The 25,053-nt window shown below is 41.2% G+C and overlaps 1 protein-coding gene across 1 annotated transcript in view; it reads left to right on the forward strand.

Annotated features, from left to right (window-relative positions):
* The window catches only part of SLC7A10 (solute carrier family 7 member 10), a 37,332-nt gene extending 12,687 nt beyond the window's left edge, over positions 1-24,645 (forward strand). The window contains 11 exon segments of the mRNA XM_088136056.1: positions 5,633-5,837; positions 10,948-11,099; positions 12,092-12,217; positions 13,826-13,979; positions 14,627-14,750; positions 14,872-14,975; positions 16,447-16,543; positions 17,759-17,908; positions 19,559-19,736; positions 20,292-20,381; positions 20,384-24,645. Of these exon segments, the coding sequence (XP_087992182.1) occupies positions 5,633-5,837; positions 10,948-11,099; positions 12,092-12,217; positions 13,826-13,979; positions 14,627-14,750; positions 14,872-14,975; positions 16,447-16,543; positions 17,759-17,908; positions 19,559-19,736; positions 20,292-20,381; positions 20,384-20,439 (1,436 nt within the window). The 3' untranslated portion in view covers positions 20,440-24,645.
* Positions 24,646-25,053: the final 408 nt, after the last annotated feature.

Genomic DNA, 25,053 nt, shown 5'->3' on the forward strand with positions numbered 1-25,053 from the left:
ATTATGGTTGTCTTACCACTTAGCAAGCATAGAAGTCCACTGAGCAACATTTCACTTCCTTGCTGGCAACTTTCTAGAAGCTGGACAATATGGTTCTAGTTTTTAGGATGGCCTACAGATGCTCTTATTGCCCCTTGCTAGTTTTCATAATTTAAACATTCTGGAGGAAGGCCTCTGTTTTGTGTACATATATGTTTTTCAGTATTTACGTTGAGAGTCCCTGTTTTTTAAGAGCAGCATTTTAAAATAAACAGCAAAGTAATCCAACAGGGAAGGATAGACTCCAGGGAAATTACCACGGATTTGATAAAAATGGGATATTGACAACAGATTGCCCCAGATTTACTCACTCTCATTTGTGAACTGCTGGAAGGTGATCCTGTTTTGATTTGCCAGTCCTGTCTTGGAGCTTCACTTCTCCCATCTGAACCTCAAGAAACATCCTTGTATAACTGTCCAGACTGTGTCTCTGGCCCTGTCTAGCTGTGCACGTTTTTTCCCCCCTAATGAAATGCAAACCACATCACCTAACGTTGGCAAGATGTAAGCAGCAGGATGTCTGAAACAGAAAAAAAGGCAGAGGATTCGGAAGAAGCTTAAAACACACATCACAGAACATATGCATTTGAAACAGGAGAATGAAGGATGACCGATGGCAAAAGGAAAGCAACTATTCAAGAACTGTGTATAACCAAGGTGGACAGAAGATAACTTAAAACTGGATCTTATTCAAGAAAATACTTCTCATGTCTCTAAACCAAGTGGGGACTCCAGGTTGCTAAATTCAAAAGAGTTTTAGGGCTGTGCAAAACCTTTGAAGGGGACTCCTTTCAAAGCATGTTAGTGTGAGTGAGGCTCCCCTCCTCCAAGCATTAAAGCAGCTGTGTTCTTTGGAAGGCTCCTGCAGCTGTTGTGCCCAGTTCCCTATGTGTGTGTGTGCACACAAAACACTTCACTGGGATCACCAGGAAGCAAAGCAGCTTTGCACACATGCAAACTTCTGGAGATAGTCTTTGAAACAGCTGTGTGAGTCTTCCAAGAACACAACTGCTTTAACACTTTGAGAAGCACTATGTCACTCATATTAACCCACTTTGCAAAGTGTTACATTCAAATGCTTTGCACAGCTGTACTAGTTACACTTTTAAACTAATAAGTGTGCCACAGGTTGACCCCCAGTTTCGTGAATAATTTCTTCTGCCAGTGAAAGAGACTTATCTTTTTCCTTTTCATTCTTGGGGGGGGGGGTTGAAAATTTCTCTGGAATGACTTTGGTAGAGTTTTAAACTTTGTTTAACTGTGGTAAAGTAGGAAAAGATCTCTGTCTTCTAACAATATTCCTAGTACTTTTCACTGTATTCCACTGAGTGACATATATAGTTTGACCCTTAGTATCCTAATCTTCCCTATTTGGATGTTAGAGCCATTCTTCCTTTGGACCATCAAATTTTTTTGCTACCATTAAGTGAGAAAATCTTTGATCTTATAGCAGACAAAGGCAGTTATCAGTTAGATCAATGTTTCTCAAACTTGGTAACTTTAAGACAGTGACTTCAACTCCCAGAATTCCCCAACCAGCAGGCTGTGGAATTCTGGGAGTTGAAGTCCACATGTGTAAAGTTGCAAAGTTTGAGAAATATTGAGTTAGATCCTTGGGCACTGAACTGTAACATGTTCAGTGATTGTTATATAATAATTTATGGTTGGGGGGATTCTCCCTAAACTCAGGTTCTCATCAAACATGTAATGAGGCTGTGGTTGAATGGTAGGCATTACTCTGCCCAAGCAAAAGACTTTTTAAGGCTGGAATCCTATGCACCCAAAAGCTGAGGGTCTTCCTGAATAAGAGATAGGCAAGGAATTCAGCCCAAAGCCTGGCTGATTGTCAACAAGAAGATGAGGCACATGGTTTAGAATCAAGCAGGGGAAGGGCAATGATTTGTTGCAAAGCAGAGTGGGTTGGGAGAATCTCCCTTGTAGACCTCACCTAACGTTCTCCCTAAAGCTTTTCTGTACTTGTGTTAACTTGGTGCTATCTCAGACCTGCAGATAATCTTCATGGTTGCTGTTGGGGTTGGTACATTAAAGACCACTATGTTGGTCATGGCATGCTCCTCATACCTTGAAACCAGCCCAGCTGTGAGTGTAAGTGTGGAATTGTTTGTGTTCGAAGGCCATGGAAATTGGACATTAGCAGAACCAAAGTGGAGTCAAGATGGGGCTCATGACAACCAGAACCAATTTATCCAAAGAGGCTTATGGATGCAGAAACAGGGAAATTCAGGCTACCAGATTTACTGCACTGCAATTCATAGCTTCCCTCACTATTGACCAGACTGCAAGTTTGAATTCAGGAACATATAGGAGGCCACAGATTTCAATGTACTTATTAAATATTAAATATTGTTGAATTTCCGTAATGGTTACCCTCTTACTCTTCTCTATTGTCAAATATCGTCTTGTGTCCCAAAATTTAGCAAGTGCTCAGTTAAGCTTTTCTGACAGAAGAGACAAGCCATTTGGCTGGATTATATGGCTTAGTTAAATTTTAAATGCTGTGATGAAAATGCTTCAAAATTCACCAGGGCAGAGGCTATCATTTCAAGCTGCTAGTTGAGAATGTCTTAATGAAACCATGTTCATTCAGTGAAACAGGCACCACTAAAATCATGTTACATATGTTCTCTTTTCCCTAATATAATATCACTCCCTCAACCATGCTGCATTTATTGTAAGTGAACATATTGGACAATTAGGCATTCTGTGGGAGATCACCTAAGGTCTTCTTCACCTTGGCAGTGTTACAGGGGGTCATGTTTTCACATGAATGACTGGGTCTGGAATGATTTGTGGCTGAAGTTCTCAAGTTGTTGGGAACAAAAAGGGCATTCTTGAAGATCAAATATGCCCAACTGCTGTATTTGCCAATTCTACCCATACCCACCCATCCTGACTTTGGAGAATATTATCAAAGTATTTTAGGCAAAGAAAAGATTTCTGGGGGTTCTTTTTGTTAACTTTGTTGAAATCAACAGTGGGGAATGTTTCTTTTAAGGCATGGGAGACAAAGTTAAATTCTAGTTTAAACATCTGAACAAGCAATAGGTTTTAGAATGTCTGGCTCATTTCCCAGCTGCCCCAAATCCTTTGAGTATCAGAGATAGACCTATGGTTTGTCATGCCAAAGAGTGGCCTAGGACAACCATAGTTTGCAGACCCAAATTAAACTATGGTTTTGGATGCTAGCTCAGCAGCTTATTTCAACCAAGTGTTTGTCAATATCAAGCCATAACAAAGCTAAGATTCCAATTCCATTTTCCTAACAATTATATTTAGGAAGAGACTGGCATGGAGAAAAGTTTTGTGGTTGCTAAGAGTCAACACCATCTTGATGGCACATAATCAATCAATCAATCAATCAATCAATCAATCAATCAATCAAGAGTTGTCTTATTTAGAAGATGGAGACTCAGCCTCATATATCTCTCACTTTCACATGGAATATGAGTCTCCTTCATCTTCCTTGCTGTTGTTTAAAAGCTCCATTACTCAAGTCAGTGTTCCTGGGACTAATACTAACATGTTAATTGTAATACAGCCATGCAGCCTGCTAAGTCATTACACAGTTTCTTTGTTTGTGGCTAGCCATGATGTATGGCTTAGTACACAAACCAAGTGTGGCTTCTTCAACAACCCTGGTTAATAAAACCGTGTGACCCAGCCACTTCAAAACAGTCACAGATGCTTTATTCCTCTGACGTGGTGCTATTTCTTTAGAAGGTGAGGGAATTTGCATGAAAGGTTTTCGATACAAATGCTCAGAATTATTATAATTTTTCTGCTCATCTTCTTGCCATCTCTGCCATTTGACTCTCTCCTGTTGAGTGGTCATCAACTGATCATTTTCCTACAATGAGGAGTTGCTACCCCAGGAGCCACAAATACACATTACAAATAAAGTTGGAAAAAGAGATTGCATACTTTTTACACAAGCTTCAATACAGTATGTTTTTACTAAAAGAACATTGTTTGGGTGAGCCAAGTCTCATGCTTTCTTAGCATCTCCTTACATAACCCATGACCTTGAAAAGAAACATCCGAACCTGTTGGTCCATCCCTTGTTTTCTTGTGTGTGTGTGTGTGTGTTTTTCCAGAATCCCATTTATTTCGCATTGCTGCGCTTGCCCTATGCTCTGGAAATGTCAGGTTTTCTCAGACTAGTTTAGCATTCCAACCAGAATGACCGTCTTCCTTTGAGAAAGTTCTTCTGAATGTTAATTAGACTTCTCCCTGGCTGGATCTAAAATCTTTGCCAAAATAGTCATTTAGCTGCAAGATTCAAATTCTCTTTAGAACGCTTTTGAAGAAACACAATGAAGTTCTGATTGTACATCATTTTGTTCTTGGGGAGAGGGGAAATATTTTCTTACGATAAGTATTTTTTTATTCATTGCTGACCTGGGATTTCCCTTCAAAAAGCATCAGTGGTCATTTTCAATGGCCATCAATTGTGCTTCACAGACAACAATGTAGAGAATATACACATTTAAGGGCCACCTATATTTTTGTGAACTTGAGCTGTAACTTGTTCTTTGTAGACTGCCCAAGATCCATTTATGGGCACTACAGATAGGGCCTTTTCCATGGTGGTCCCAAAGAGGACAGGTTTCATTCCCTTAGCTTTGGTTTTTAAGCAGGACTTGGAAACCCAGTGGTTTTCAAGAGGTTTTGACTGAGAGAATGGGCTAACACTCAGCTCATTTCTAAGGGACATCTTCACAATGGCTTAAATTGCTTCTATATAACGATGCTCCTGGGCTTTGAGTTATTTTTTTTTATTATTAATTTAATGGTTTGGATTTCTTAGACATTTGAGTTTTGTGTTTTATGGATGCAGGTTTTATTGCGAGGGGCTTGGCAGTCCCATATGATATTTGTTTATTCTGCTGCAAATAGTTAACTGCAGTAATAGTGGTCTTTGGAAGCACTAGCTTTTTACTTGCACCAAGTAAAAAACAAGAACATGTATCTGGCATAATCCTATTTTCATCTCTAAACACAGTGGAGGGGAAATAATTCAGTCTCACATCTATGCATATAATTGAGGGGTCTTGCACCGAGTATGCAGGCAAATGAGCAGAATAGTCTACTGGCTTTGGATAATGGAGGTAGTCTAAGACACCCGCACTTGCCAAGTTTCAGAAGTCTATTGTTGGCACAAATGATTACCAGGAGCAGAAACAGCAGTAGAATGAAATGAACATAATATATTTTGATAGATATGCCCATAATGGGTTTATTTTCTTTTGATACATGATGGGTAGAACGTACCACTCTGGGTTGTTCAACTAATCTGGTCTGCCATTATACGTGAATTTGGCCCACAGAGCCCTATGAGGAAGTGAAATTAGAAGTCAGGTCTCCCTTGTGTCAAACTCAATTGCAGATGATGACGCGACACATCCGTTATGGTTTTCTCAGCAGCAGCACAGAAGTCATTGACTTCTTCCAAGATGGTCTTCTGTCCAAGTATGGCTTAGCTTTTTCAAGATCAGTCAAGATCCACTTGATCCTGTCTCTTGTTGCAGACTGTGAATATTAACCATAGCTTTTCACCTTTTGTCTCTTTTAGGTAATATTATTGGCTCTGGCATCTTTATTTCACCAAAAGGAGTTCTTGAGCATACTGGGTCAGTGGGACTCGCACTCATAATATGGATACTTGGAGGTGGGATCTCAGCTCTTGGGTCACTCTGTTACGCTGAATTAGGAGTTACCATCCCTAAATCAGGAGGTGATTATTCCTACGTCAATGAGATTTTCGGTGGATTAGCTGGGTAAGTGTGGCTTCAGGAAAACGATGCTTAATGATGATGTCGTGTGCGTTTAAAACCACAGCCATGCATCTTACTTCATTCATTCTTCCCACAGAGCAGATCTGAGCAACAACACGCCAATGCAGTGCAGTAGTTCTCATACTGAACTAGGACTAGTTCGAGTCCCCATTTGACCTTGGAGCTCACTGGTTCCTTCAAACATCTCCTCCCAGAACAACCTCCTTCACAGGGTTGTTGCTATAGGAATAAAATTAGGGAAGACCTTCTACCTTATCTTTGCAGGAAAAAAGGCAAGGTAGAAATGAAATAAATAAGTTGCAGTGTCTTACACTGAATCCACTGTTGATTTTCTTAAAAGATTCATATGCCAAAGAATCTGGGGAGCCTTTACTCTGAGTAGAGGCACCTGCAAGGGGTGGCACTGGTATTTTAACCATCCCCCTTTTCTTTCAAACTTAAATTCCAATTTCATGGCAACTTTTTGAAGGACTCTTGGAGGAGCCCCATCCAATGCTTGAGAGGTCATACATTATCAAGGGTCTCCAGCTGTCGAGATCCAGGGCTGTCCAGCTCTTCAGACCCTGGCTTTAAACCTAACTTAATATGGCCCACAGTTCAGGAGTATCCCCAACAGTTTTTCCCATTTGTAAAGGCAAGCACATTTATTGGTTTGGTATCTGATGGACTGTGCAAGATTGCTAAGGCACACTTGGAGTGCTGGTATTGTGCAGACAAGCAGAAAACATCTGCATACAGATTGGATTTGGGGAGGAGGGGAGGGCAGGTCTGTGCTGATAGATAAGCAGGCCCTGACTTGTATTTATAGGGGCACAATAAGCCAGATTGCCTTTGGGGAAGGTTGCTTGCAAGCTGCAAGATTAAATGACAAAGGCAGCAAAAAGGAAGGTTTCATTCCTTCAACATCTGATAAATTCCAACGCTCGGGCCTGCCTAGAAATCGATGTTTATTGCAGCAAAGGAAGGGGCCAAATCAAGAGTTATAAATGGAGATATAAAAGCTGAAATCTGCAGCATTTGAAAATTCAGGTTTATGGAGGTATTAACTCCATCCTTGGGGCAACCATAACTCAAACGGGAGATGCCTTAACCATGCTTTTCTTTACAGGGCCATATTTTTATTGCGATGCAAGACCCAATCTGTTTTCAGAGAGAGCCGGCAATGCTATAAGAGAACTATAGTTGCTCTTGGGGTACCCATGCATTTCCTCTTAGTTAAATGGGCTTTTCAGGTTTTCAAACGCTGCAGCATTATAAACTATCTTTTCAAAACCCGAAAGAAGTGGTACAAAGAGACATGGGCACTAATAAAAGGGAAAAAGCTTTCTACTTGATTTGTAACTGAGCTCAGGAAATGTCCGACCTGGGGACAACTATGCTAATGTTAGGAGACTCAATCCAGCTTCAAGGAAATAATGAATGAGAAGAACTTCCATCATGGTCTATCCCCTGAATCTATTATTGATGGGTTACTGGGTCTGAATATGGAAGTTCCACTAATGTTGATAGATTTATCCTCCTTGAAATGGTCTAATCTTTTTTTTTTTTTTAACAGCCTCCTAAGTTAGTAGCTCTCACCTTCACAGCTTGTGATAGCAAATTCCCAAAACGAAACGCAGGATTTTTTTTCTCTTAATGTACAATGGAAGGAATAATTTAACAAGGGACTACATCCCAGGTGACTATGAGTGCAAGTATGGCAAGAATTGGAAATGTAGGAATTTCTTATCAATAATATCTGACATGTAACCTGTCCGGTGAAATGATCCAATTGCAACAGTAGCCACCGGCAGAGGGAAAGGGGGCCAAGATGGTTGCTGCAGAGTCTACTGGAGATGGGTGGCCAATAAATTTAAAATAATAATAATAACAACAAACAACAACAATAATAATAATAATAATAATAATAACAGCAGCAGCAGCAGCAGCAGCAACACAGTCAAAGCCCTGCTCCTTTTATGAGCATTGTGGCACACACAAAAGGGAGTGGGGCTTTGATTGTACAGTTGCAACACTATCTTGACTTTTTTGACCTCTCCCACAGGCACCCCAGTCCAGTTGTTTCTTGGATAAACCCTGGTGCTCAGTCATAACAAATTATGCTTTCCTGATGTCTTTTGAGGACAGGTTCCTAACGAGAGGTTCTGCCCTGTTATTTTTCAGCAGCTTGCTGAAATGACAGTGGACTGAAATCAAATGAGAATCAGTCTCCCCTCTACCCCTTTCCCTTCAAATCTAAGAGCCAGTTTGGTCTAGTGGTGAAGGCACCAGGCTAGAAACCAGGAGGCTGTGAGTTCTAATCCTGCCTTAGGCATGAAAAACCAGCTGGGTGACTTTGGGCCAGTCTCTCTCAGCCCAACTCACCTCATAGGGTTGTTGTTGCAGGGAAAATAGGAGAAGGAAGGCGTATTAGGTATGTTCGCCGCCTTGAGTTATTCATAAAAAATAATAAAGGGATAATTTTTTAAAAAACTGTCTTCTTAATGCTTGGCCCATACATGCTTTTTCTGCAGTTAATTAACTTGCATCCTTAATAGCTGTTTGATGAAACCACCAGGCCTTAATGGCCTCTTTTAAAAAATGTCTTTCTAAAATAAAGGTGACTGAAGATTAGTAGCTAGGAAGGCATTGCATAATAGCTTTGGTTGGGGGAGGCCAGTTTTGACAAATTACAAATCCCGTCAAAAACTTTAAACCTTGAAGGAGATCAGAGAGACTTTCCCACCCCATTTTTACCTGCTTCCGTCTCTCGGTCCCTTTTTCAACAGAGCTTTTTTAGGATGGCTGAAATGTTTTAGAGTAAACAGTTTCCCCGAGGGGCAAGCAAGTACCTGGTCTTTCTCAAGCTGGTGTCCTTCAGATTGTTGGATTTGGGCTCTCTCTTTTCCAGCAAGTTTGGTCAGGGTGATAAGGGATGATGGAAGGCTGCTAACCCAGTTGGGGAAGGGTGACTTGGATGCCCATAAAAATACTCCAAATTTAAGGGCAGGGACATTGTTTTAAGTTCCCAATTTTGGGGATTAAAAAGAAGAAGTCTGGGGGACCTTAAAAGAATGGGATTCATGTGATAGGAGATATAATGGATCAGAAATTTCTGCAAATGGCTCAAAATTTGCTCTAGACTTGCTTTATTGTTCCTCTTGATGGCCGTTGGGTTTGTAAGGTTGTACTGTACCATGGATGTTTTAAATTGTACTATTTGTTCTGTGTAAGCCACCAAGCGTCTTTTTGATTGTGGTGGGATAGAAATACAATCAGTCAATTAATCGATCCATGAATGGGGTAGCAGCAGCAGGCACACCCAAAATCTGCTGGAAGTCTTTTCTAGATCAATAGTTTGCGTCATAGAGTTCCACTTCTGATGGGAAAGGATGTGCCATTAATCATTGGGCATGAGGATTGTCATCTTCTGTGCCAGTTACCTCTGGAGTAAGATTCCTGTGCCCAAGACAGCAGAAGGTAGAACTCTTCTTAGGGTTCAGTCAGTTGTTCCTTACCACAACAGCTCCTCCCACTTTTGGTGTACAGAGAGAAATGCTGATCCATAGTCAAAACAGCACAGAAAGAAGGGGACCTATAGAAGTACAGAAGATCCTAAAAGAAAGGCTGGTTGAAGGGGGAATGGATGGAATAGAAGGGAGGGGCATGACTGAGTGGGAATTTTGAAGAGGAACACTCTATAAATGCAATATTTTACTGCAGTTCCTGTTTTTATTTATTTATTTTCAGTTTTGGCCATTTATAGACATCAGCTTGTTGCATGCATCATGCTAAGCCAACATGTTAAGGGAGTGTGAACTCTGCTACTGTGGCTTGTAAACCATGAATTATGACTTATCTCAGTGTGGGTCCTGAACAGGTTCCTATGCAAGGAGTAAATAAATAAAGTCCTTGTGGCTTATTCCAACAAATGAGGCTTAGCACAAGCTAAGAAGGGAGGCTATAAATTGGTCCTGCAAATAGGGACATCCAGGTGGTGTGATTGACTGATTGTTTATGGTCATCAAGTCATTGTTAACTCCTAGTGACTATACAGGCAGACTTTCTCCAGGATGATCTGTCCCTGATCTGGCCCTTTAACCCTTCCAATATTGTACCCATCACCACTGTAGTGGAGTCCATCCCCCTTGCTATTTGTTGTCCTCTTCTTTCTTTCCACCTTCCCCAGCATTATGGACTTCTCATGGGACTTGGCTCTTTGCATAATGTGTCCAAAATATAATTTGAACCATAGTAATTTGTGCCTCATGTGAGAATTCTGGGTTGATTTGTTCAATGATCCATTTGTTTCCTTGACTATCCTTCTCATGAGTGTTCTCCAACACCAAAGTTCAAAAGCCTCAATATTCTTTCTGTCCTGGTTCTTCAAAGTCCAACTTTTGTTTCCATGGAGTGTCACAGGGAAAATCATTGCCTGCACCATTCTGATCTTTGTAGGTATAGACACATCATGGCATCTGAGTATCTTTTCCAAAGCTTTCATTGCTACCCTACTAAGTGCTAGTCTATAGCATGTTTCTTGACTGCTATCAGTATTTTCATTGTCAATTCTAAGACTGGTTGCTGTACCTAATGTCATTAGTTTGATTCTGTGTACACCACGAGTGTATGCTAAGAGTATATACTCCCAGCAGGGTCACCAAGGCATTGACGGTCATCCCAACTGCCCAGATACAGCAAGCAGGCATCCTGTTGGGCAGCAGCAATATAGGAAGATGCTGGTGGATGATCGCTTTAGTGACAACAGCAAAAACATCATTTCATAATGTGTGGGAGAGGGCAATGGTAAACCACTGTTTTATTTCACCAAGAAAACTGCATGGATAGATGTCCACTGGGGGATCAAAAAAGTCAATATGGCACGTGCAACTGCATGATTGAAATGCAACTTATTAAAAAATGGGTTGGGGCTTTGATTACATAGAGTAGTTGTGACCACATCTTGACCTCTCCCCCATAGATGCCCAAAGTTGATTATAGTTTTGATGAGGAAACGTGTTCCCATAAAGGGGAGTTCTGGGTCCTTCTTTGCTTGATTTCTAGTGCAGTCTAGTCTCAACGAGAGATCTTGGATTGTTTCTGTTGGTTGCAGATTTCTGCTGCTATGGAGTGCAGTCCTTATCATGTACCCAACCAGCCTGGCTGTTATTGCGCTGACTTTTTCAAACTATGTGCTACAGCCAGTCTTTCCTAACTGCATCCCGCCCTACAAAGCATCCCGAGTTCTCTCCATGGTGTGTTTATGTAAGTATTGATTTACCATTGGTCTTCTTTATCTTGTAAGATCATGACTGGGCTCCGGGCAGTCAGTAGCCCTGCCACTACCTGAAATGGGGAAGCAAAAAAACCACCTCCACCTGCTTGTGTATTAAGTCCCAGCAATGGGGACTTAATATACTTGTATATACTAATTAGTATATACTAATATACTTAATAATCTTGAAATAGGAGCCTTTTACTATGTAGGTACCTCTGGCTGACATTCCAGAACTGAACTGGAATCTGTTGGGGATGGTATTGGATGGGCAGAGAAGGTGGGCATTTTACCACCTCTCCCAACAACCCACCGGAGGCAGAAAGACTCTCGCTTCATGATAGAATCACAACATTTTCCAGACTGCTATTCTACTCATCTGGTGGGTGACCTGCAGTCTTCAAGCAGACATTGTAGCTGCTCTTCTGTAATGTACAGAGCATCCCTGGAGTAGCTGGGCCCTTTTGGAGCACTGGACTGGTGGGTCCATAAGGTTAACCCATACTTAAGATGGGTTAAGTATATCCCTTTTCCCCCTTATCCAACCTCCCAAGCTTCCCCAAAAGGTTAAGACGTTGGACCCTGCTCACTGTGGTTGTATAGGGATGTCACTGGGTGCACCCCTTGTGGGAAACAAAACAGGACTTGCATGGAAAAGAAAGAGAAAAACATAATCACATGAAAGATATGAAAACTAACCTTCTTTACATTTGTGATCATGTTAAGATCGTAATTAGAAGTACATAGTAAGCCTACGTGTTGATGTGATTTTTGCTGAGGTGTATTTGCAGAGGGAGTCAAAAGTCAAGGCGGCAACTATGACTAAAACTGCACCCCCTTTTTACATGCAACATGTAAATAAGGGGTAGGGCTTCAATCACGGAGTCGTGGCTGCCACCTTGACATTTTTTACTGTCCCCTGCGGACACCCCAGGTTTTACTCTCCACTGTGGGGGACTGAACTGTGCTTTCTGATCTCTAGCACTGTTGACTTGGGTGAACAGCTCCAGCGTTCGATGGGCCACACGTATCCAGGACATCTTTACAGCAGGAAAACTCTTGGCTTTGGGTCTTATCATAACTGTGGGCTTTGTGCAGATCTTTAAAGGTACTGATACAAAACCCCCAGTGTTTAAATGGTATTCTGCATGAAATCCAGCACTTTTTAGAAAACTCTCACATCCCGCTGTTTTTCTAGTGAGTGATATTTGAAAGCATCTATGATAGGCTTCAAGGTGGGCTCCATGGACCACCTTAGGCAGTGAATTTCAGGTGCAGTCAAGGTTTAGGAGCAGTTTATGTCCCCAGTACAGGTAGTCCTTGCTTAATGACCACAATTGGGACTGGAATTTAAGTCGCTAAGTGATGCAGTTGTTAAGTGAATCATCATGTGACTGGACCTGATTTTACCACCTTTTTTGTGGTGGTTGTTAAGCAAATCACTGAGGTCATTAAGTGAATCACATGGTCATTAAGCAAATCACACAGTTGTTAAGTGAATCATGCAGTTCCCATTGATTCTGCTTGCCAGAAGCCAGCTGGGAAAGTTGCAAATGGCGATCACATGATCCCGGGATGCTGCAACCGTCCTAAGTGCGAGCTGGTTGCCAAGGACCCGGATCATGATCACATGACTGTGGGGGCACTGTGACGATCGTGACTTTGGGCACCAGTCATAAGTCACTTTTTTTAGTGCTGTCATAACTTCCAATGGTTGCTAAATGAACGGTCATTAAGCAAGGACTACTTGTGAACCCCCACTGATCATTCTATCTTCATTCCTAGAAAAGGGACAGGCAATTGTTTGATGGATAAGGTCACAGTTTGATAAATTCGTTTTTTGGGGGTATGACAGCACCTTCCTGATCTTAGCTGGTCTTGGAAACGCTAAGCTGGACCAAAGATTGTTGCTTAATGGGAACTCACCATAAATTCCAGGGTGATCGGCTAGACTGGGAAGTCAAAAGAGGCGACCCGCTTTTGTATTGTTGCCAACATGTTGCAGATAACATGGATTTGTCCATGAAATCACTGGGGTTTAATTTGGCTCAGTGAGAGTAACAATGAGGTGGAGGGAAGGAAGACGAGAAGCAGCATGGTATTATGCAACTAGGATTTCCAAGAGGTTTTAATAGGCCATGGGGCATGAAAGTTTCATTTAAAAAGGTGGATTGAACTCTTCCACAGGGGCCAGTATTGTTTTCTGGCAAAATGTATTTTTTTTCAATGATCTGATTCCGGAGACTCCTGCTCTACAAAGAGCGAAGGGGGATTAGAAACAGGGAATAGCACTTTTCATCCCTGGAGAAAGCAAGCCAACATGGGCTATCAGCCTCCTTTTGTGATTCTTCTGCAGATGTTTTTTTTTTCCGCAGCAGTGAGAAAAGCATTCAAAAGTGTTCCATGTTTGAAAGCAGAGGCTAAGAATGGTTCCGTCCAGATGACAATAATGCTGCCTTTTCTTGTGGTCATTCCCTCACTATTCAGTACGCATTATGTGTCCTGGGGGATGGGGATCAAAAAGTCATGATGGTAGCTGGAGCTGCGTCTTGAGGGCCCCACCCTTTTTTCATGTGACATACGTTAAAAAGGGATGGGACTTCAGTCATGCAGGGTCAGCTGACATCTTGACTTTTTTTGACACTCCACCCTACAGTAGATGATTGTGTTGCTGTTAACTGACGACTCCCTCACTGAACATCTGCTCTCCTTGTAGGAAACTATGAAGCATTAATACCAAGCAATGCATTCAACTTCTGGATGACCCCATCAGTGGGACATTTGGCACTAGCCTTTCTCCAAGGTTCCTTTGCATTCAGTGGGTGGAATTTCCTAAATTATGTGACAGAAGAACTGGTTGATCCACGCAGGCAAGTATTTCTATGTATTTTGGCCAGGGTTTGGAGAAAGACCAAACTGTTATCCTACAGCTCCATGGATCCCAGTGATGGGTTTCCTTACAGCTTGAGGAAAGAAGATGAGATGATACCAATAGGAGAAGAGGGTATAGACAGACAAGACGGGAGGCTGGGAAGAATAGTTGGGCAAGGGGTGGCACAGAAGTCCTGCTGCTGAGAACAGCCCCCTACTGACTTCTAGCCAACGTTCAACATCTGTGTTTTCAATCTCCATTATAGTTAATCAGACTAGAACCTCAAAACTGCCCAATTTTCAGGCTTCTAGGGAATCCAGTCAACCATGGTAAAATGTTTATTGATTTGGTCTACGGTTAGTCACCCATTGAGGTACAGCAGCATTAGAAAGGGGAGATCGAAATTGGGATAAGGGAATATTTGAATGCCAATCTATGCTCTGGCTGTTCACCTCTCTCTGCCTGCATATGTGTGGGTGTGATTTGGCCTAACTTCCATGCAACTTACTATTGCATATGTTTGGTTCACATTACACCTAATTTGCCCATTGACCATACTCTGTGTCCATGTTGGGGTTTGCTTCTTGGGCCTTTCGTATCAATGCTGATCAAGTCCCCCCTCATTTGTTTTGTTTTGGAAATTAGGAATCTACCTCGCGCCATATTCATCTCCATTCCCCTGGTGACCTTTGTATACACGTTCACCAATATTGCTTATTTCACGGCCATGTCACCCCAAGAACTCTTGTCTTCCAATGCTGTTGCGGTAGTAAGTACAACATAGCCTGGGACTTTACCAGAGTTTGGGATTCATTGAAATTATCGTTTTGCTTTCTGTTTGGTGCGTTGCAGTTTATGCTTCATTTTCCCCCCGCCTTTTGTTGCTTTAGACATTTGGTGAGAAGTTACTGGGCTATTTTTCCTGGGTTATGCCAGTGTCTGTGGCATTGTCTACATTTGGAGGAATAAATGGATACCTTTTTACCTCCTCAAGGTTAGATAAAGTACGATTTATTGATTTATTTGTTTATTTTTCCTGAACACTTTTTATTTTGGGAAGAGGGAGGGGAGAACGTTTTGCTTTCCTCACTGGAACGTTCTGGTCTGTTTCGTGCTGACCAGAGTTTGGGTCGTTGGCACTCTCGATATATTTATCAGTTGGCCGTACAAATTGCTGTTCTACTTTGAAATTCCAAGTAGTCTCCATGGAGCTAACTCGGAGGAAAAATGCAGTTGAGAAGTTAGGACAACATGAACCTAAGATTGGGTGTGCTAAGGTGATGCCAAAAGTTTTGAGTCATGTTAGAAAGAAATTTGACAAATTTATGGAGGATAAGACAGCCATCGGCTAATAATCAGGATAGCTATATATCAGTATCAGAGATGATATATGTTATCAGTTGGCTGTAATTGGGCTAACATGTCTGGTCTAGTGGTGAAGGCACCAGGCTAGAAAGCAGGAGACCGTGAGTTCTAGTCCCACCTTAGGCATGAAAGTTGGCTGGGTGATCTTGGGCCAGTCACTCTCTCTCAACCCAACTCACCTCACAGAGGTGTTGTGGAGAAAATAGGAGGAGGAAGGAGTATTAGGTATGTTCGCCACCTTGAGTTGTATATAAAAATAATAAAGGTGGGATAAAAAATCTAAAAAAAAACATGAGCAGGAAAGTGGTACTGTTTGGGTGAACGGTTCATGACTTTCAAAGCAAAATTTTCTAGGCAACTCTTGGATTAGTTTGATTAGATGGGCTTTTAATTTTGTTTTGATCCACTTCTTTTGAAAACACTTGGTGTAACAGACAGAATATTGATCTTATGGGCATCCACAGCAACTCTAAGTGATGTCATGTACATCATACCATAGCCCAATTACACAGATTATGTAATTGGTGTCAATCATATCATGTGACATCGTTGGGGTTTTTAACAGATGTTTATGTTTGAATGTTCAAATCCCATTCACTCTTTTGGGGAGCATCTTGATAGAAGTTGTGTCAGAGAGTTGTAAAGATAAGAGGAGAAGGGATCCAGGTCACATTCAACAACTTGGAGTAAGATCATCACATAATTAAGAATGATCTAGAAAGCACTGATTTTTCTCCTCCTCCTAACTTCTACCAATGTTTTAAAGTGCATTAAACCAACATCTATGTTCTCCTCTTCCACTTTATCCATGAAACATTGGGGTGGACATCCAAAGCTGAAATCCATCACACCTGGAAGGCACCAGAATGTGGGAAGAGAATGTCCCCCAAAATAAAACACTGGAGGTGTGAAATATCTAATTTTGTCACTTGCTACTCTTCTTAAGTAGCACATTGAACCTTTTTCTTTTCCCAGTGTCAAATATTCCCTGTTGAGTTTCAGTATCTTCCGCAAGCCAGAAGAAAGCAAAACTGTGCTGTTTGTTGAAATGGGCTAAAATAAAACAGGCTTAGGAGTGTTTTTCTCCTTCTTCTTTTCAGGCTGTGTTTCTCTGGTGCCCGAGAAGGTCACTTACCGAGTCTGTTGGCCATGATCCATGTCAAACATTGCACCCCAATTCCGGCCCTCCTTGTCTGCGTAGGTGTTTCTCTTCCTGTAGAATTTGTTAACATAGCTAACAGAAGTGCTATTGGTTTAACTGAATTCCAATCAAGTACTTTTTTTTTTCTTAGATCAGCCAAGATTAGGTTCTAGGTTCTCCCACGTTTCAAAAGGTGTGGTTGTATTACTCTAATGCAGCAAAAATGACTAGATAGAATGAAGCAATGGCTTCAGGTGGCAGATGTTGGAGGGTGAGTGATTGTGGAGAAGCTGGGAAAGGAATGGGAAAGAATGTGGACATAAACAATCAAGAAACAGTATGTGGCTCCATTGGCTGCTTATCTTATAAACAGCAACTTAACCCATGTGCAGAGAAACCTGGGAAGAAGCATTTCAAAGAGATCCTGCCTTAATGAATTCATTATAAATGAAGCTGGGAAATTCCTCTTACCTTTTCCAATATTCTGTATTTACCCCAAAACATTAAAGATCCCTTACTGAAGTCTCTGTAATTCTTGCTTCCTTGATCTTGCTCAGCTGAGTGGGTCTCATCTTGCTCCTCCTGTGACATTTCTTCTGAGTCTCCTGGATATGCTACTATCCTAAGGAGCAGAACGGTTGTGCCCAACAGCCTTCCCTACATCCGTTAAACCAACCAACTTCCTTAGATGTGTCAGAGGACCCTACCCCATTGTAAAATGAAAGTCTCCTTGAAGTTTGGACTTCTGGTGACTTAATGGACATATTCATGTAGAGTTCCTGCCAAGATGATGGAAATTCCAGAATATTAAAAAACTTTCCATCTAACTTATGGCCCTGGGATTTCCTGATTGGTCTCCTATCCAAAGAATAACCATGTTCAAGCTTGTTTATTATTCTTAGATCAGCCAAAGTTAGCTAGGTTTCGACCTGGAGCTAGGTGTACAAAAAAGACATATGCATGCCTATATATACACTACATATGTGTGCACATGTAAGATATGCCATCCATCTGCTTTGTATTTTATATATCCAGTTTTTCATGCTGTAGTGTCTCCCTAGCCTGTTTGATTCTAGCTGTTGCTCTGTCATCCTTGTGATATCCTAAGCTATTTTAACGGGTAAGATTCTTTATGTCTTCTAGTCCTTGTATTGTGCACCCACTCCTTCTTTGAAGTCTGCATTTTTAACTTGAGGAAGTTTTTGCCTTTGTTTTCTTCCAGAAATGCCTCCCTTTAAGAATACACTCCCTGCTTTTTCTCTTCCCCCCAGTGCCTGGCTACTGTTGTCATCATGCTGGTTGGAGACACCTACACTTTAATTAATTATGTTTCCTTCATCAACTACCTCTGCTATGGAGTCACAATAATAGGCTTGCTCGTGCTACGCTGGAAGGAGCCCCAAATCTTCAGACCGATCAAGGTGAAAAATAGTGGGGCAGTCTGATTTTTCTTCTACTCTTTGGCCTCTACTGTCCTTGGGATAAAGAGGCCTTTTGAGCTGAAGTGTTTGGCCACTGATTTTAAAGGTCTTGTTTTTAACATTCAATGTTATTGTCATATTAAAAAAAAAAATGAGAAAGGAGAAGTGCTTATTCACCTGTCTGTCATATACCCTTTTTTAGTTTGGTTTTATTTTAAAATGAAACTGACTCAACCATTTGCTATTTATGATCCAATCTAGTTAATTCCACTTTTTTAAGGGAAACGATTCTATCAGTACATGGTCAAAATACAGCTTTTTAACCAGATTAGAACTGAGAGAGCAAGCAGATAGAGCCAGGCTGTTGGTGAAATGACATGGAAAGAACTGATTGTTTTGGGGGAGGGAGCATAGTTTCCCTATCCCCTCATAGCTCTCCCAGTCCCCCTTCCCATCTGCTCCTTAAGGAAAGGATCTCATCCTGTCATTTGTGCTGAGCCTGGGAAATGCATGTTCTTATCTAAACATACATTATATATATTTGATCTGGAACAAACTGTATAGAGATGCTTACAGGAGTAAATTTCCAGAGTGGCTTGCAGGCTAATTTCAAAAGCATTTCAAGTATAAACTAAAATCAGCAGAGAAGAATAATTATATTTTAATTAAACAGCAGTAATAACTAAGAGGTAAGCAAACATTGTGAAAAAGAAATGCTGGGCTAAACTAAAAGGTTTTGGAATGGTTGATTGAAAGCTTCTTGTGGCCCAATTTATTTACTGTTTCATTTATCATATTTATATTCCGCTGTGCTTTCATGGAGCATAAACTGGATTATTTTATCCCCGTATCCATGTTATCCCTACAACAACTCTGTAAATAAGGATAGCTGATAGACTGGCAATCTTCACAGCTGAGTGGGGTCTTGAATCCAGACAATTTCAATCCTACTCCAAAATTTCTACATCATAATAAACCATCTTAGTCTAGTGAGCATCATAACTTTGACCCAGTACAGTAAAAACTATGACGTTTTGGTTCTGGACAGACCACATTCCAAGGTTGGAGATAGAGCTCCAACCTCAGAAGTCAAACTCCAAAATTGGAAAGCTTCTGAGGCAGGTAGGAACTTGTATCTCAGAAGGGTCCCAAAAGAAAGTACAATGGGGGAAGAAGACCTAACTAGATCCGGGCCTCTTCTAAATCTTAGGTCCACTCCAAAGGAAGTGACAGTGGAAATGGGAAGAGAGAAAGAAACCATTCTCTCCTGCCAGACTTGTTAGACAGTTTGGAGGCTCTGATGTCAAGTTACCTCCAACTTTACCTGCCAGATTGTTATGCCCAGGAATGAAGAAAGAACAGAGTTAAACTTGCCTTCTTGACCCTGGTGACCTTTAAATGAGTAGGACTACAGTCTCCATCATCTCCATATCCCCATGCTTGGGGCCATGTTGACTAAGGATGGGGGGGGGTGTTGTCCAGTATCTGGCATTTCCCAGCTGGTGGAGGCTAGGTTAAATTAACCAAGCCAGAAGTGCCTGGTGATCTAGCTGAGTCCATGGAGATGGTCCAATGATGTCTATCAGCACAAAGGGAATTAGGGCAGAAAAACAAGCCTCTGTACCCTTCCAATATTTTCTTTCCTCTTAGGTAAACCTCCTGGTTCCAATCACTTACCTGATCTTTTGGGCCTTTCTCTTAATCTTCAGTTTATATTCTGAGCCAGTGGTCTGTGGAATTGGACTGATTATCATATTAACTGGAGTGCCAGTGTTTTTTCTTGGCGTGTACTGGAAAAACAAACCAAAGTGTGTAAATAGAATAACAGGTAAGAAAAACAACCCTGTAGGCAGTATCTAGGATATCTGTCGATTACAAGATAATACACTGATCACTGCGAGGTTGTTTGCCCAGGTAGCTGTTCATATAGCCACTATCACAGGTATGCAGAACGCTGCCTTAGTCAAGATCAGAAAGGAAAGACTTCCTCCATGTCTTGTAACCTGATCCTCCTAATTAGAGAGGTTTATAAGTTGATGAAGGACCTCCTTATTAAGAGTTAAGGGTCTTCAAGGTTCACTTTCAGGTTGGGGCAACACCTGTCCAAATACCAGTTTCAGGAGAATAAAACAGTGGAAGAGAGAGGTGTCTCCATCTCTTGCTTAGTCCAGAAGCATCTGTGAGAAACAAAATGCTGGATTAAGAAGAGCTTGGTCAGGTCCAACATGCCTATCTTTACATTCTAGGCTTGGAACTGAACTCTTGGATCTTCCCCGTGCAAAGCAGATGTTCTTCTGTTGAGCTCAAATGCCTTCCCAGTTAATAATGCCTACTCGGGTCTCAAAACTAATAGGGTAACCTGGCTCTTGGTTCTTTTTTTCAGAGTCTTTAACCCACTGGGGCCAGAAGATCTGTTTTGTTGTCTACCCTCAGGGGGGATCTCCTGAAGACGATCTACCTTTCACCGATTATCCCTCTCAAGAAGTCAAAAGACCTTGAAGAAACAATTATACTTTTTACAGAATAAGTAGATTTTGTTTACATTATGGCTTTTTTTTTTTTTTTTTTTTTTGCTGGGGGGAGGAAAGAATCTTGATTTGTTTTTTGGATATTTTAAGAAATCCAATAGTAAAATGTACACAATGAGGACCATCATTTTGACAATTCTAGGAGACGCCTGAAAGTGCTTAGCTTTTTTTCCTGGAAAAAAAAAAAAAAAGAGGAAAATAAAGTAAAATGAGCTAGTTGGTTGTTTTTCATGTAAGATGCATTTTACATACAAGTTGAGACCCCCAGGTATGAAAAACACTGCTAGCAATCACCTGCTACAATAGTCATAAAAGTCTGCTGTAACGTTTCTGCAAAGTTTCAAAAGGAGGACCTCTCTCTAGGTACCTCTTGTTCTGTCTCTTCTTTGAAAAAAGAATACATATTTAAGGGATCACAATGCTATGAAATGATGAGATTTGTCTAAGATGGCTATACTGCCACAATATGTTGGAGTTAGACTGAGTTGAATTTTAGGATTCCACCAAAATCAGGAGAACGCTTAATCATTGTTTAAGTCCCATGGGAATTAAGTGCAATTAAGTTAGCCTGGGTCTACCCCACTAAGAATTTTTGCTCATAACATCATCTTGGCATGGTATTAAATGGGTTGTCTTTCATAGGGTGGTGGAGATCTTGGTGGTTTGAAGCAAATGTCCCTAATTTTCATGGCAGACAAGGCATGTTCACCAAATGGAAACCTCCACCATTTCCACGAAGCATTTCCTTCTGCAAAAAATAAGAGGAAGTTTGTAATCGGTTGGACCCATCCATGGGTTCCCTCTAGCAGTGTTTATACAGCACGGTTGACCAAAATTAGTGACTACCCTGGTTAACTGATTCACCCCTAGGTATCAGCAGCATACAAGCATCGATGGTCCAATCAACTGAGGAGCAGCCATGTTCCAATCCCTCCTAGATGCTGCAAAGGATAGCTGTCTTCAAACTTAACATCTTCCAAATGTGTTGGGGCTGAAACTCCCCAGAATACCTGTGCAAGTTGAGAATTCTAGGAATATCCAGAAAGCTTCCAGTCTGGAAAGGCTGGTTAGACTGGTAATGTAAAATGTCTCTAGTTGGGCAAGTGAGAACAAAGGTGGTGCCCATCCTCAGTCAGAAGGACAATCAAGTCTATATCTCCCTATCACTTTGGCTCAATCTTACAATGTTACACAAAGTGTTACAATGTTGCTAGTATTGCCATGCATATAATTGTACTGGTTGGTCGACTGCTCTATGCTTGTTGCTGTATCTCTCACCTTAAAACTGGAATTTGTCTTTGCACCTCCAGAACAACAGCTAGACCATCCATCCTTTAATTAAGCAACTTGCAATGGCTCAGTTCAGAAATATGTCACCAGGCTTTAGACCTGGTTTCTACATTTACATATATGAAGCTTGGTTAGTTCATGGTACATTGCACTGTGTGGACCCAGCCAACAATTGCCAACAAAATGAGCGGATGCCATTGGAAAAAAAGGTACCCTAGATATGACAGTTTTATTCGCAATGCTTGATTAGTCATTATGCATTCCCCCATTCTGGTTTATTATTTGATCCTGCAATCACCCAAGCAAGGGAACCAGTTTTATCTAAGAAATTCACCCTGACATTCATAAAGCTCACAGCAAAGCAACTGGTAACTGAGATGTTCATGGAAGGGCCTTGTCATGCTGCCCCAGAACAAGTCCTATCAGCCAGGATACACATAAGCCCTTCCACTTTCATGCTGCAATTAAATCTGTTTAATCACTTTGCCAATTATGTCTAAAGCAAGAAATATGCATTTGGGGTTGTAGCAAAACACTCAACTGGGGTGCACAAGTTTACTCACCTCAAGGCTGCATCAGAATTGAGGGCAGCTCTTTAAAAGCAAAGGGACCCAGGGCCAGTTTGGGAGAGGGGCTCAGGAACTTTAAGGGTAGACTGAGTCATCAGCAGATCTAACATTAGGCCTCATCCCTTCTCCCCCAACAAGGGATGTTCTGGACCCCAAAGAGGCTGCATCATTTTGCTCTCTTGAATCAAGCAACTTCAAAACATGATTTCAGGTCTGACTTATTCCAAAGCTATTAAATGTGGTTCCTGATTCCTATGAGAAGACCTTATTAATAGAAGAATTCCCAGTCATTTTGACTGTACAAAAAAGAAGAGTGAAGAAGCTGCATTCTCAAGTCAAGATTTGGTTATCTGAATTCTCCAAGAGCTTCTTGGAAGAGGCAGAATAGTAATATTGAAACTGCTAGGCTTTGGAAGGAGACCAACGTAGCAAGCAAAACCTCCTTGAGATGGATTTCTACTACTTGTGACAAAACTGATCATCTGGAAACACCCACATACCTTGCCACCTGAAGCTTAACCTCTGAAGCTGAATATAAATGCATAGAGATAGGATTTGTATAATTTTGTTAATGTGTATTAAGAAAATCAATCTGAAGATGAATTCAGGAACTGTGTCTACATGGTGCCAGAAATCTTTTTACATATTGAAGCTCTGAATCTTAAGGGTATTTGTAAACAGAGATACTAATACCCAGGGTATTTTTAAATACTGCAAAATAGAGATGTAGAGCTTTTATACTGGACTTAGAATGCTAGGGACCGAGGGGAGAACATGTTTTACCTGGAGTCAGCCCTTTGAAGCATGCCAGGTCAGGAAACAGACATTGCAAGGGTTCCAGGAATGCTATTTTATAGTTGTGGGGCAGGATTCCTCAACCTTGGCGACTTGAAGATGTGTGGAATAAGGCTGGCTGGGGAATTCTGGGAGTTGAAGTCCACACATCTTCAAGTCACCAAGGTTGAGGAACCCCATTGATGGGTATAATAACTGAATCTTGAAAGGCTGCCAGTTTCCCTCTGTCCCCTCTTATACCAAAGAGAATCAAAGTGGAGTTATTTTGAGTCTCTTTCTCACCCCTTCCACTTTCCCAGGACTGAGCTGTTTATTCTTTTCCCTTAAGGGTTCTTGCATTCTTTCACCAAGGTTATCTCTGCATTCTTCTACATGCGGGTCTATATAGCTTTGGATTAAAATATATTTACAGAGGAGATCATATACAAGACAAGAGAAAACCCATGAACTAAAGTCATGTCAGTAATTTATACACCTCGTGGCATCGCAGGTTTCTTTTTTAACTGCACAGCAAGTCTGCAGATAGTTCTGAGCCAGATTAAGTACAAACAAGAATTCTGCAAGAGCCAGGCTTTTAATATTAAAACAAAAACTAGGAAAACTTGTCCTGTGATGCTCACTGGGAAAAAAAGAAAGAGACTGAGGCAGCCCAGTTATAAACAGGTAGTTGCCGCTGAATGTTCTGAATCCTCGGCTTTCCAAATGAAATAAACAAATGGGATCTGCAACAAACGAAACGGGTGAAACTTCATTGCAGGTCATCTTACTGTGCTTCTTTGTGGCCTCCAGGATTCCTAGTAATTGTACTACCCAAAATTAATGAGTGTTGTAATTTCCCCCTAAAAATGCAAGTCCAAAATGGTGTGTGGAAGCTATCAGAAAGGATGTAGTGCCCCATTTTAAAAAATGAACTAGTTCTTATCGCATGACATCATGTTGTGCATTGTTGGCTGTAGTGCACCCTTTAGCTGTGCCAAAAAAAGAAAAAGGAAAAATTAGTGCCTTCCTAAAATGAAAAGAGAATGCCAGCCAATTCTGCCTCCTCCAGTCTCCTCCATTTCGCCTCCTCTAACACACTTCCTAACTTTATTTTTTCCCCAGCAAAAGCATTCTAAAATGAATGAAGAACATTTAATCCACCAGGATTTCTTTTTGTGCTTTTTTTTAAAAAAAATCTGCAAACAAAGATTTTCCAGGTATGCTGAATATCTCATTTCTTAGGACCTGTCTTAAGCCAATTTTACACACAGTTGGGAGTTCACTATTTAAAAGAACCACTGAACCTCACTGCCTGAAATGATATTACTAGGTGACACAATGCCAGAGAGACCTCTGCTGGCATTGTTAAAAGCAATGAGCAGCTCTGAGATGTCACATCAAGTGCAATCCACTGTTCAAATCACACTGAAGACTACATCAGAGGCAAATCAAGGAGCCAATAGCATGGGGGGCGGGGGGAGGAAATTAAATGCAGGCAGTTCCCAATTAAAGAACGAGTTCCATTCCCCAGGTCTGCCCTTAAGTCAAATTTGTGGTTGGCATCTTCAGGGGCAAGGTGGCGCTCTGAAGATGTCAGCCACAGTTGCTGGTGAAACGTCAGGAAATGTTCTCTAGACCACAGTCACTAAACCCAGAAGCTCAATACTGCCCAACAGATACCAGCCATGAAAGTCTACACCAGTATATTAGACAGTCACAGTATTTTCTTTGCTTAAAAAAATAAAATAAAATCAGTATTTCTGCTTTTAAAGAAAGCAAAGGCATCAATCCACACGACACAAAGCTGGTTTTCAAGATAAGGGAAGTTAATTTCAACAAATACCAGTCATAAGAAGGAAAAGGAGAGGAAGAAGAGCAACAGGTTGTGGTTGTGGTCAAATCCAGCAACCATGTTTGAGTTTGCCTGAAGGCCTGACGTTTAATTTACCTTGGCAGTTTCCCTAACGTTTCTACTTCGTGAACC

Source organism: Python bivittatus, unplaced genomic scaffold (assembly GCF_059951505.1).
Source record: "Python bivittatus isolate LINGU-HERP-01145 unplaced genomic scaffold, Pbiv_v1 ctg000190_np1212, whole genome shotgun sequence".
Lineage (NCBI taxonomy): Eukaryota > Metazoa > Chordata > Lepidosauria > Squamata > Pythonidae > Python > Python bivittatus.